Here is a 13,491-nt window from a genome sequence, read left to right on the forward strand (position 1 = left end):
ATGTATAATTAAATGACAATTGCTTATTACATCGGAGTTGATGTTGGCACGGAGAGCGTGCGAGCAGCTCTTGTTAGTGCTAATGGCAAGATAGAACAAACGGCTCAAGCGAGTCTTACAATAAACAAACCTAAACCAGACTATTTTGAACAGTCGTCACAAGAAATATGGCAAAAATGTTGCCATTTAATAAAGGTAAACCATTAGGTTAAGAGAATTTTTGCATAAAACAACTAAGCTAGCTTTATCAAGAAATCAAGTGTTGAATTTAATAATATTGTTTTTTCATTTGTAGAAAATTATTCAGGGAATTACCCCTGACTGTGTGCGTGGTATTGGTTTTGATGCTACTTGTTCCTTGGTGGTGCTTGATGATAATTACAATCCAGTTAGCATTTCTCCTGATGAAAAAGGTACAATGTATGAGTACAAGAATTGTAGGATATAGGAATTCTGATATTCATTTTCCATTTATAAGTACCCACTGCAGTAGAATCCGTTTAATAAACCTAATTTGTTTATGGCCATTTTTAGATTTAGTAAGCAGTGAATGTTTAAATTTTTGAGTTAAAAATACAACTGACGCTTAGAAGACTAACCTTTCGTCATACGAAAAAAGTTGCCAGTTGAGTTACTGGGTTTTTAAATCAAAAAAAAAAATTTTGAAAATTATTCTAACATATTATTTTGGGTAAAAGTTCTGTCCCAAGGTAAATTGGATGTGATAATTGGTTGGGATTATTATCCATGGACTCAATATGTGCATTCTACTGCACAAGATCATAATTACAAGAAAGAATAACCTTTTATGATGTATGTATTTTATAAAATTATAAAAATTTAGGAAACTCCGGAAATGTATTTGATGTGATCATGTGGATAGACCACAGAGCAAAAGCACAAGCAGACAAGATCAATTCTGAGAGTCACTCTGTATTGAAATATATAGGTGGTAAAATATCTTTAGAAATGCAACCACCCAAGTTAATGTGGATAAAGCAGGTAGACTAGATAGATTTACTTTTTTTAAGTGTTTAACACTAGAAAGACTGAAATTTTGATTTACCTAGAACGACGGAGAGTGTCATTTTGACACCCATGTACTTTGGAGTCCAACAATCTGTTATGTTTATGTTTTATTTAACATAACAACACAAACAAGTCAAACATCACTAAACAAGTGACATACAATGCCAAAATGTGCGAGTATACTTCATTTGCAGCCTTTGCACACACGCTGTATACTGGCAGTGCATTTTCCACATAGGGAGTTTTCACATTTGTGGCATCTGCCAACAGAGCTGTTCTTTTTGCAGTTGTTTCTGACTTGGCAGTTTCTTGTTGGTGGTTGTTGATCTCCACTAGCAGCTGCTTCTTCTGTAGAGCGAGGCATTGAGGAACTTTTTACAGAAAGCATGCCAAGCAAGTTTTGCAGAAATGTCCCTCTTGGAAGTTTTATATGATTGATTTCCTTTTTCAGGACCCAGAGAAAGAAAAAAAAGACCCAAAGAAAAACTACACAAGTCGGCCAACTACCTCGTCTGCAGATGCAATGAACAAAAACTGCACTATTCACTACAAGTTCCATCTATACCTGGTTTGCAGCCGAATGCATACTACATGAGAAATTACCTGCAATTGCGGATTTTGCGCCATGAAGATGTACAGTAAGCCTACGCCTCTTGTAAGCTACAAGAGAGACCGTGGGAAGCAAGAATGTGGAGACAATTGATCTTTGATGATGAAACAATGCTTGTATCACAGACGAGGAATTTTAGATTGTTATATCACAAAAATATGTGAGATTAATAGCTTTGGTGGGACCTGTTTGTGCATCGTACAATAGGGTGTCAAAATGACACCTTCCATCGTTCTAGGTAAACAACACAGAATAGGTCACTTTTTGTACTCCAAACAAAAAATGGTTGCAGCCCTGCATTAAGCTCATTAAAGGATTAAAAGTCAAAAAAGCAGTTCTACCGTAAATGACTTTTGGTTAGTACAACTTTTTTTTCAAAAGGTGTCAAAATGACACCCTCCGTCATTCTAGTGTTAACTAACATTTTTATGTGAACTATTTTTACAGCTTATTTGCTACTTGCACAGTGGAATTGATGTTTATAGTTTCCCCACACTGATTAAAATTTTCAATTGTTTAATTGTTTCACATTAAAATAATCTTTTAATACAAGTAGTAAGTTTTCTCTCAGTCTAGTTAACTCTAGTAGATGTAAATCCTTTGTTTTTGAATCATATCATATTATTAAATGTTAAATTTGAATCTGAAATGCAGAATTTGCCAGAGCAATGGAACCAAGCTACCCATTTCTTTGACCTTCCAGACTTTTTGACATTTAAGGCTACCAACAGTTTATCGCGATCATCATGTTCCCTTGTGAGCAAATGGACCTATTCAGCACACGATGGATGGGACAAAGATTTTTGGACAAAAATTGGCTTAGATGAAATTGTAAATAATAACTTTTATAACATAGGTACGGAATGTGAAATTGAAACAGTCGTAATATTTTGTTACCATTTCTCGTTTTGTTATTTTGTGTTCAGGTCCTGTTGTACTGCCGCCGGGAGATCCTGTAGGTGAAGGACTTACAAGCAAAGCAGCTGCAGAAATGGTCCTTCAGCCACACACCCCAGTCGGTGCATCCTTAATTGATGCCCATTGTGGTGAGCACATAATATTAACAAAAAATTTATTGCGAAAAGATTCATATCATGTATATGATATTATGTTCTTTTAATGATAATTTGTATTACAAAACAAAGGTGGTATTGGAACAATTGGAGTTAATGTCAGTGACACAAAGTTACCATGTGTTAACAAACCACTAACCGAGCGTATTGCAATTATCTGTGGAACAAGCTCTTGCCACATGGCTGTAAGTTTTTAGAAATGAAATATTTACATAATTAGAAAATTGTTAAAATCCGGTTTAACTATCTCTTTCAATTTTTAATACAAATTTATAGTTCAAGTTCTACATAACCATGTTTGTCAGTTGGTAAATCAGCTTTCCCAGGAACATGAGCATGGTTAATAGGAGCCAAATAAACATGATCATTATTTAGTGAATCTTGGCATGTGTCAGTAAGTGGTTGACAACCTCTCTCCTTAAATTGGGAAACATCTTCATAGTCATGAATGCTTTTACATCGCATGATGCTTTGTTTCTCTTGCAATGAAGAATTTGCCACAGGTTTTGGAAGTGGTCGACTTCCTTTGTTTTCCTTTATGAAAATGCTGTACATTGTGTAATCCACAGCTTCCGTACTTCCACCTGCAGAAGTCTGTAAAATGCAAAATACCTTTCCGTATTGTAACTTAACAGAAACATGTACTGGTTAGGCAAGGCCTAACCAGTACCTAAGACTCTAAGAAACTGAAATGGATATCACATGTATGATATAGAAATTGTAGTTTTTAATCCTATAACCAATACATCTGTTTTTGTTAAGTGAAAGAAAGGCATTACTTTTGTAAAACTTGAATCCATGTTGTAGAAAGACAAATCTTCATAAGCGTTTTCCATTTGAGTATTTATCGGAAACTGTTTGCATAACATATGCTGGTGTTTGCAGGGTAAAGTATAAGGACGCACATATCTGCAATGAATCATATCTGTCCTATTCTATTTTTCTTACAATGAGAAAGCTTTGCGGTACAGGTTAAGTTTGAAACTACTAATCCGTAATTTTAAGCATTTCTTACTTGCAGTCCTCATTGCTTAAACCATTCATGTCATTGTAGTTAACCATATTTTCAGAGCTACGATTGCTGCAGTCAATGTGGGAACCTAAAATGATATTTATGTAAATCATTAAGTGTACAAGTGATTGCTGTGCCAAGCTTACTCACTACTTGTATACTTTTATGGAGAAGTTCAAATTTACCTGAACTAAAACTTCTTTTCACGAAAAATATCACAACTGCAAGAAGTACCACTGCTGATGAAACCACTGGCACTACCACCCCCAAAGCTGAATCTTCTGGCTCGAGATTATCATCATCTGCAGCGATTGGTACAGCTGATTCTGTTGGTGTTGCTGTATTAGATTGCACTGATTGAATCTGAATTGTTGCCAGTGATGTGTTTGCTACTTCACCATTAACAGGCTTCTTTGGACTGCAGTCTAGGTTTAATCCGTGAAATTTTGTTACTTTGAAGAAAGGCAAACTTACTAGCAAAGTGATTCATGCATTGCGTTTTAAAGTAAGTTAAGAAAAATAAACATTACCTTTGCAGGATGACCTCATGGCTGGTGTGTCACATGATGTTACATTTCTATCGCAAGGCCTGTAATAAGACATTTTAAAGTTTCTCTATACTTTGGACATAGAATTTATAAATATTGAATAAACATTAAAACACACTATTTGTATGAAAGTTTGAAAGAAAGAAAAGAGAGAAATGGCCTGGATGGTTTCTAATTAATTTCAATGCATTTCAAAAATGGTTGTAACTATCCGTTGATGTGTACAAGGAATAAGTTCTTCAATATTTTGGGATATTTAAATTAATGTACAATGTTATCTTTAACAAATTCTTTCATTGACATAACTATTCATAGTTCTGGTTAAATGGTTTTCTTATAACGTAACTAAATGCATGTGATGTTCTGGTGTTGTGTGGTGTTCTGCAGTGCATTCTAGACTTCTCATTTTCTTACAAAGCCTGTGCTTAATGCAGAACCAGGGATTGTTGTGATTTTTGTCAAATAGCATGAAATCCAAGGGTGATCTGTTTTTTTAGTTTGATCTTTGAATTAAATTATTATCATATTATACAAAAATTTATCACAAATAAATGTGTCTGGTGTCCTTTAAAAGCATCTTGTAATAGTGTCTACAGCAGTAATTTGGAAGATGGAACATTGCAACTAAAATTATGTTACTGTTTGATTGAAGTAAATCTTGTAATTAACTGCAGTACAATACATAATACAAAAGGTCCTAATGAGCCTCCATTTTAACCTAAAATCATTTTTGTGTATAGAAGATTTCACATATAACGGACAAAGTCATTGATCCTGCTTGGTATGTTATGTTCAAGGTCTACTGCATTTGATAGTGATTATTACGACAGTGTTTCTTAATTAATAATAATTTGTAATTACTGGTGTTCGCTAAATTTTTCTCTGAAATTTATAGCCTCTAGAACAGTGATTCCCAAACTGTGTGCCGCCACAGATTCTCAGGTGTGCTGCGAATATTTTTTGAATTTTGGAAAAGAACGGTATAAATATTTAAAATAAGGCATGCAGACAAGCATATGCGACTTAAAAGCTTTCTAACTGCTTCAATAGCTGATAAATAAGCACATGTGACGATGAAACCAGTTATGGCATTGCCGATAGAGTAGGGTAATTTAAAAAAAAAACTTTTCTTCTCTTGTAAGTGTGCCGCAAGCGTCTTATAATTTTTCTATTGTGCCACAAGCTGAAAAAGTTTGGGAGCCGCTACTTTAGAAGATTGACTTGTTTTTCTTTTCATTAATTTAACATATGCTAGTAAACTACATTATGTTAAACCTCTCAATTACCGTGTTTGAGTTTGTAAGCTATTGTGATCTTTAATTCCTCCGCAATGCAAGCTGGTTTCATTAGAAATCTTGCATCTTCGCTCAAAAGTTTCAACTGGTGTTTTGCTTGAGCAGGTTTTCTTCTCGCAGGTTCTTGTTCGAGTCCATTTACTCCATTGATCTTTAAAAAATATGAACTAATATAATAATCGATGTCATTAGACATTTTGCAACATAACAAGAGAATATTTTAATACAAAGAAATAACATAATTACGTTTTACCTGTGCAATCAATGTATCCTTTTGAGTTACAGGTATAGTGGTTGATGTGGTAACAATTGTGTAAGTTGGTACACATATTTGTAACAGAGACATCACATACTGAGGACAAAATAAAAGCATGAAGGCTTTTGTTATTATGCTGAAGTTATACATTTAAACCAGCTTGTAACAGTTACTGCAAAAATCAAGGTGGAGAAAATGAAAAAAAAATTGATGAAAGATTTTACCTTGTGAGTGACACGAATTTGATGACGTTTCTCTCCATCTATAGCATCGTGACTTGTCCTGGCAACCAATAATCGCTTGATAGTAAAGTTTAAATGTGACTCGACCACAAGATTTTCCTGTTGGATCATTTGAACAAAATCTGTACCTTTCCAAGCGACATGCCATTTCGTCTCTGCAAGGCAACCATTTTGTCCAAGTCCAAGACTTGCTAAAATTCACGGATTGGACAAAATTTTTTTGACCCATTGTGGCCAGTTCTGCCAGCACTAATAACCAATAGTGCATGTAAAATGCCATAGTTACTACATTCAAAATATTATTTCTTCTCTATGGTATTTTTAATCTGAAATTTTATATTGTGAAGTGATGAATTAATGTATTTTAATAATTGCAAACAGTCTCATTTCTGACTTTGGGAAAATATGTATTCCCCAATTAGGATAACTTAATAATTTAGGCCATAAATGCTCTAGCTTCAAAAATTCCAACATCTGCAGTTAGGCGATTGTATCTTTTTGAGATTTGATCAAACTCGATTAGGCATCCACAAAGGATGTGGATATATGTATTATTATAATGAATCATAGATGCTCACATAATTGTTTAATGTTGTCATGTTGTTTGTTTAAGTGTATCTCTATTATTGCCTTGCTAAATATGAATATCACGAACACAATATTAAAGAATACGTGACTACAGTCTTTAGAAGATACACCATTGGAACTGTTATTCTAATTAATCCTTATTAGGGAATGTTAAGTGAAAAGAATGAAGATAGTTTTAGGTAACTTAAATAAATTACTTCACGTTGTGTTTAGATTAGCCAAAATCCCCTTTTTGTGCCAGGAATTTGGGGTCCATATTATTCAAATATGGTACCGGACTTATGGTCAAATGAAGGCGGTCAAAGTGCAGCTGGAAAATTGGTATGAGACAAGGCTTTTATAAACATGACAAGTTTAAGCAACTTATTGAAAAAACATTGTAATGATATTATAACCTTTTTTCCGTCAGATAGACCATATTGTACAGTGCCATCCAGCTTCTAGTCAGCTGAAGGAACTTTCAGAATCTCGGTGAGTTTGAAATTGAGGGAAATTTACCATAAATGTTGCATAAAAATTTGTACAGGAAATCCTTGCTTCACATTGCATAACAATACCATACCATACTGCACTGTATGTGTAAGTTACCAAATTGTAAACAAATTGAGATTGATGTATTACAGTAATCGATTTTTAGAAATCAGCACATCTATGAGTGCCTGAACAATTTGCTCAATGAAAAAGCCCGATCTTTAAAATTAACTTCCTGTGAAGTGCTTACTAAGGATCTTCATGTCTGGCCTGATTTTCATGGAAACCGATCACCTATTGCTGACTCTTCATTGTGTGGTGCTATTTGTGGCCTGACTCTGGATAGTGGTTTAAATGATCTTGCAAAGTTGTACTTGGCTACATTACAAGCGCTAGCTGTAAGTAGTGCGATACACCTTGCGCATCCATTTTATTGGCTATAGCTTATATGCAATGCAAACCATCAGTGCGGTGTCATCACTCAATAGTTAGAAAAATCCTGATTTACTGTAACTTCTATAGTAATAAACACCAAAGCTCAGCTTCCCTTTGTGTGTTGATATATCGCACTGCATAAAACAGAGTGGATCTCTTCATATCTTGGATAGGTTGGAGAAGTATGGACATAAAATCACTACAGTGTTTATGTGTGGTGGTTTGAGCAAAAATCCTCTTTTTGTGCAAGTTCATTCAAATGTTTTAAGTGAGTTCTTTTGTTTACTTAATGTATTACATGTTGCAGTTGCTAAGCTAATAAGTTATATATATTGTGCTTTGACGGACAACTGAAATGAGTAGTTTTGTTTATAGAGAGACCAGTCGTCTTAGGCAAAGAAAAGGAGACTGTCTTGTTAGGTGGTGCCATACTTGGAGCTCTTGCAGCAAAGGATTTTCCCTCATTTCAAGTAAGTCGCAAGTAATGCACAATATTTATTGGATTATTAATTATTTTGTTGTGATAATTTCCAGAGTGCAATGGGACACATGTGCAAAATCGGTGAGGTTGTAAACACTAACAAAGATTTGGACGACTTTTATAGCAAAAAACATCAAGTGTTTTTAACAATGCTGAGGAATCAAATGGAATACAGGGACATTATGAAATCATAAGAATTGTGCAATCAACAAATTCGTCATTTTATTTAATTTTTGTATGCAAGTGCTATTAAATAAACAATTGCCTTTCTCAAACATAGTTTGAAGCAGCCAGGTGATAGCCAAATGTGTATTACAAGTGAAAGTGCATGATAAAACATGACAAGTACATGACAAATTCACTAGTAACGCTTATGAGGTAATAGCCAAACACAGGCCACATGAAATTATTTACATGGCTATAATGGTGTTATTGACTACGAACAGTAACTTGGCATTGGTTCCATTTAACACCGATTCTCAATGTAAATATTTTAAAACTACATCAAATGGAGTGGCGCTAGAAGGTATATAAGCGCATTTTGAATTGGCTAAACAAACAAATTAAATTTAGCGCTCATTAATAAAACCTATTGTGGCATAACAAAGCAATAAAATCGGTACGATAACTTGAAAAGAGGTTACAGGACATTGTAAAATGGAAAAAAAATCAATGTAGTGGTTGTACCAGCGTTGTTTTCTTTATCTATTAATGTAGATAATGTTTTAAAAGGTAAAACAAGTATTTTAGTAAGGCTCAAATAGAAGGCTTGATTATAAACTGCGCAATAAAATTTAAGACACCAAGGACAATGATGGTGGAATGCATTAAAATAGCAATGGGACTGAGAGCCTCTTCTGATCTTTTAGCCATCATGTATACAACTGAAGGCAGACAAAAGATGTATACCAACCCACATAATGAACCACTGTATCTATAAAAAATGAAGTAACCTTTGAGTAATGAAGACCACAAAGCAACTTAGTTATTTGAACCATTACAAGAAACAATCTACAGTACCTAAAACAGTTTAATTTTTTAACAAGATATATTGCAAACCTTATAATTTCTCCAATATGAGGATAGAATATTGCCACAAGAACGCACATTATCACAATGGACAGATTCACTAAAATTACATGAGTTCTCCTAAAACAGAATCAAGTGTAATATTTTATCTATAGTGGATTAATTATTGATTAATTATTATTTACAACTGCTGGTTTAAGTAAAACATCACTCACCCAGGCCAAGCACTGTTGAAAATGGCATAAAGAGCATTCACTCTGTACATGTAAGCAAGAAGTGGAAAGACTGAGAGCATTTGCATCAGAAGGAAAAGACGAGCAGCAACAGCAAAACCATCATGAGTGGAAAGATTTTCAAGAAGATTCTTAAAAATAAAACAGTGGTTTCAGTAGATGATGTAAACGTCATGATACATTTCTTCAAATGTGCACTTACTGAAGCAATGCAGGCTTTCGGCAAGGGAAAAGAACCATAAAAGAGAACACCCACAGTGAGATACGTTAAAGCAACAAACAAATAGCCCAAACTAAGGTCTCGGACATTATTTTCAGGATTTTTATTAGTCTTCACAATAGTAATAACGGCACTGAAAATAAACAATATATACTTTATTGTAAAAACCATTTCAGTATACAGTGACTAAATGGATTTAATTCAACTTAACTTGTAATGTATTAATGAAACTGACACTGTGATTAAGCCTAAAATATATACAGTACTTATGAAGAAAAAATGCAAGGGATAACATCCCAGTGAGAGCCGGAAATGTTGCTCGAAACTCTGGCAATTGGTATCCATTGGGATCATCTGATAAATAAAACTCCAGATTCCATCCCCAATTAACAGCTTTTGTAATGACAAATGTAATGACGAAAAACACAGAAAGGGTTCCTGGAAAAATTACACTTTAAGCATAATGAGCTTATTTTGTGCATAGTAAGTGATGTGCTTCAATCTTTAACAAAAATTTACCAAGACAATTGAACTTTGTAAAAAAGGTAGGTGATTTGAAATTCAATAAAGGAAAAACCAATATGGCCAGAAAAAGTGGAACAGTTTTAGTGGAACTCCACCAATTATAAAAAGAATTGCTAGTTGCGTTAGAGACGGTATTATTTAGCAACTCTTCAAATAACAATGATGTGTTCTCAGGGATTGGATAACCAGTGGGACAAAGAACTTCTGGTCCAGTGTTGTTAGATATGGTATGATTTGGTGATGCTTTTTCTGTGAATTTAACAAGAATATATTTATGTTTAACAATATAACTACAATTATCATAATGACCCATCATGTTCATTAGCAATGCATAAAGAAAAAAAATAACATACACTGTCTTACTTCTACACTATCCTGCACGGTCAGCAATTTCGAAAAAGTGCAAGCCATTGCAAAAAGTTACTCACCATAAATAAATACTCCAGTGACGTATAAGAAGTTGGTCATAAGAACCCAGTAAACTAACATCCCACCAAGAAAAGTAACCAGCGCAAATATTACAGCCACCCATTCCCCCCAGCGACCCAAGTAGTGCTTGCACACATCAGAAAACTCAAATGCTTCAAAATCTATTTTAAGGCAAACAACAACAATACAATATTTCTAAAAAATGGAAGACCAGCACAGTAGTATTTGCGATTGTATAACATGAGCACATACCAAGATAATCTTTTGATTGAAGCACTCTGTAGGCAGTATATAGTGTTAATAAACCCATGAAAACAATAAGCAATATTCCAAATGTAAATCCAGACTGAACTAAGCCCCATGGCATTGAAAGCAATGAAGTGCCCATCATAGTGTTCCATATTGCAAAACTAATTTCAAACAGTAAAAAACATCAATTCAAAGCAGGGGTCAATATTTGAGATAGTTTTCCACTAAATAAAGGGAAAACTTGTTAAATATGTAGTACTTACATATAAGAACAATAATAATTACATTTAAATATTTATTTATAAAAATAAAATGCAATTATTGCTGTATGATACTTGCATGCTGTAAATCAATGCAATAACAGCATTTATTATGAGTTAGCTAGAGCATAACATTGCTTTAGCTTCATCTTGTATAAGCTATATCCGTGCATTTGGAGGCAGTAAACTTTAAAAACTTCCAAGGGAAGGCAACAAGGTTAAAACGAATTTGCTTCAAAGTTTTCATTCCTAAAGCCTAAAACTCACATTGTCACAATACTGCTCTGTTTATCAGTGGTGTTGCTGGGAATGATGTAGAATAATGATGCAGGAAGTACGTGATCTGGTATCCTCTAAACATAAATGTATTGGTCACGGAAACTTGGTTTTATTACCATGTACAGAAACAAAACAGGTAATCAATGTATATTTTACCATTCTGTTATCAGATGGATGTACAAGTCGACTATAATATTTCTGCCTGTTAAACATTACAGACAATTTTGGTATATCATGTTCAGCAACACCCACAGTAGGAACCTCTTGTCTCGAACTGTCATTGTTACTAGAAGTAACACTTCCACCACTTCCAATAAGACAATCTGCAATAAACAACATCACCTTTAAGTGTAATTTCTTACATGCCATTCACAAACTGAGGCATGCAATAGTAAACTTCTGTATCCACATAATAACTCCAGGCAATATTCAAAGTTGATTTATCGTGATGCATTAAAAAGCAATTTTAAAGAAATACCTGTACTGCTGTTGTTGATACTGGAAGAGTACCATGTAGGGTGCATTAAAGGCAACCTGGATGATCGTCTTGGTAATGACTTTTTCTCCTCTCCTCCATCAGGTTCAATCTCAGGAGCAAAACTTTAACAAAAAATCAATAGCATTGATCGAAAAATATTTCATGGTAACAATCCAAATTATATGCAATTGAGTTCAAGCAGAGACAGTGCATTGAATTGTGTTGAAAATGGACATAAAAAGTACTAAAACTTACAGATATACAGTATGTACCTTTTGGATAATTGTGCTGCATCAGTGGGTGTAAATGTTAAAGGACCATGTTGTGATGATATTGGTGATTCAACAATTCGGCTGTCACTTATAGACATCACTTAACTGCTTAAGTTTCCAAAAAAGTCTTGATGTATCGCTTTATATTCACCAATTACGAGCACAAAGAAAGTGTCTTTACTTTGGTGTTTACTTTCCACTTACAGCCATAACAGTTTATCAGATGACTAGTTGTGCACACAAAAACTAATCTGTAAATCAAACAGATACTCTTTGTAAGAAAACAATGCTTTTTCTCAAAGCCTGAAAAATATATTTTCGCAATATACCATATCTAGGGTACAGAGTTGAAATAAAAATACACTAAATCTGCCAAAACAAAATTTTTTAACATGTACATAGATTTTTTATACACAACATACTAATTTATAATAAATAAACAAAGAAATTGAGAGGTAAATCATGCTATTAACCTTATTTTTGCTTCAGTAAGCATAATTTTTTTTCAAAAACTGATGTGATTTTTAGTTTGATAATTCAGTTAACATCAACAAATAAACAAAGTAAATAACCAAGCCACCATTGGCATCACAACTATGTCATGGTGCTACATACTGATCTAGCAGGATCATATTTACCCCTGGCTGGGTGACATGACAGCCAACTTATGCGTTGGGCATCCAACATCGAGCTAAATGGATGACCACTGATCACCCATTGTTTTTTTCTGATGATCACTATATTTAATGCATTGCCACACAATGTGAATGTGGCTTATGGGGCTTGATATCTCGATAATGCCATTGTTTTAAGTTTATTCTGTGGCAAACCACGATACACGCACAGCATGAAGATACTGAATTAAGAAAAAAGATAAGGACTTTTATCAAATATTAGGAGCAAATAAAGCTGTATTGTACGTTTTTGAAATAGTACCAAATATCGGAACTGTCAGAACTACAACAGTTTTTGCCAGGTACCGGTACTTTTAAAGTCCTAACTGATTCCCACCTCTGCTTAATGTTTACAAGCTTCTGTACGGCCTGTCCGCAAAACAAGGGTGCTAATTTTCATAATTAACCCTTATTCCTAGGGAATTCTTGTGCATATCTGATGATATTTTAATGTTATTAGTGTTCTTTTTGTGTGTTTACCAACAAACGCTGGGCTGTATTTTGGCCGTGTTTAGTATATGCGACTCATTTCTATTACTTCCGATTTACGTCAACTGTTGCTACGACGCACAATGCACTTTCTCGATGTTCCGTCTAGTTTTTGCAGTGATTTTGAATGCATCTCTGATATATGCTCAGAAAGCAGTACTTAATAAGTGTTTCACTGTCAATCAATAGTATAACTATATTCAAGAACACCGTCATTTTGGTTAATGTACTGTGATGCTCAACTAGTCTGTCAGAGGCAAACGAACACGCATATCATCGAAGACAAAAAAAAACAACCAATTACAACCAAGAAT

At 34.2% G+C, this 13,491-nt stretch overlaps 3 protein-coding genes across 3 annotated transcripts; 1 reads left to right on the forward strand and 2 right to left on the reverse strand.

Moving 5' to 3' along the window:
- On the forward strand, positions 1-8,309 carry LOC143458701 (FGGY carbohydrate kinase domain-containing protein-like). Its single transcript, XM_076955552.1, has 12 exons — positions 1-195; positions 296-413; positions 845-1,002; positions 2,294-2,495; positions 2,566-2,685; positions 2,785-2,897; positions 6,867-6,974; positions 7,063-7,124; positions 7,291-7,522; positions 7,707-7,827; positions 7,935-8,029; positions 8,094-8,309. The coding sequence occupies exons 1-12, from the start codon at positions 13-15 to the stop codon at positions 8,232-8,234; spliced, it is 1,653 nt and encodes a 550-aa protein (XP_076811667.1). The 5' UTR covers positions 1-12; the 3' UTR covers positions 8,235-8,309.
- LOC143458702 (uncharacterized) lies at positions 2,768-6,387 on the reverse strand. Its single transcript, XM_076955553.1, has 8 exons — positions 6,048-6,387; positions 5,821-5,919; positions 5,559-5,718; positions 4,255-4,313; positions 3,910-4,149; positions 3,728-3,812; positions 3,492-3,621; positions 2,768-3,306 (listed from the first exon to the last, which is right to left on the reverse strand). Exons 1-8 carry the CDS (start codon positions 6,343-6,345, stop codon positions 2,983-2,985), a joined length of 1,395 nt encoding a protein of 464 aa, XP_076811668.1. The 5' UTR covers positions 6,346-6,387; the 3' UTR covers positions 2,768-2,982.
- A 26-nt stretch (positions 8,310-8,335) lies between the features above and the next one.
- LOC143458700 (neutral amino acid transporter 9-like) lies at positions 8,336-12,284 on the reverse strand. The gene is made up of 12 exons (XM_076955551.1): positions 12,015-12,284; positions 11,743-11,864; positions 11,421-11,587; positions 11,253-11,338; positions 10,729-10,886; positions 10,476-10,637; positions 10,042-10,296; positions 9,789-9,960; positions 9,505-9,655; positions 9,285-9,433; positions 9,100-9,189; positions 8,336-8,974 (listed from the first exon to the last, which is right to left on the reverse strand). The coding sequence occupies exons 1-12, from the start codon at positions 12,110-12,112 to the stop codon at positions 8,797-8,799; spliced, it is 1,788 nt and encodes a 595-aa protein (XP_076811666.1). The 5' UTR covers positions 12,113-12,284; the 3' UTR covers positions 8,336-8,796.
- Between the last annotated feature and the right edge of the window lie 1,207 nt (positions 12,285-13,491).

This window comes from Clavelina lepadiformis, chromosome 5 (genome assembly GCF_947623445.1).
Source record: "Clavelina lepadiformis chromosome 5, kaClaLepa1.1, whole genome shotgun sequence".
In the NCBI taxonomy this organism is placed as follows: Eukaryota; Metazoa; Chordata; class Ascidiacea; order Aplousobranchia; family Clavelinidae; genus Clavelina; species Clavelina lepadiformis.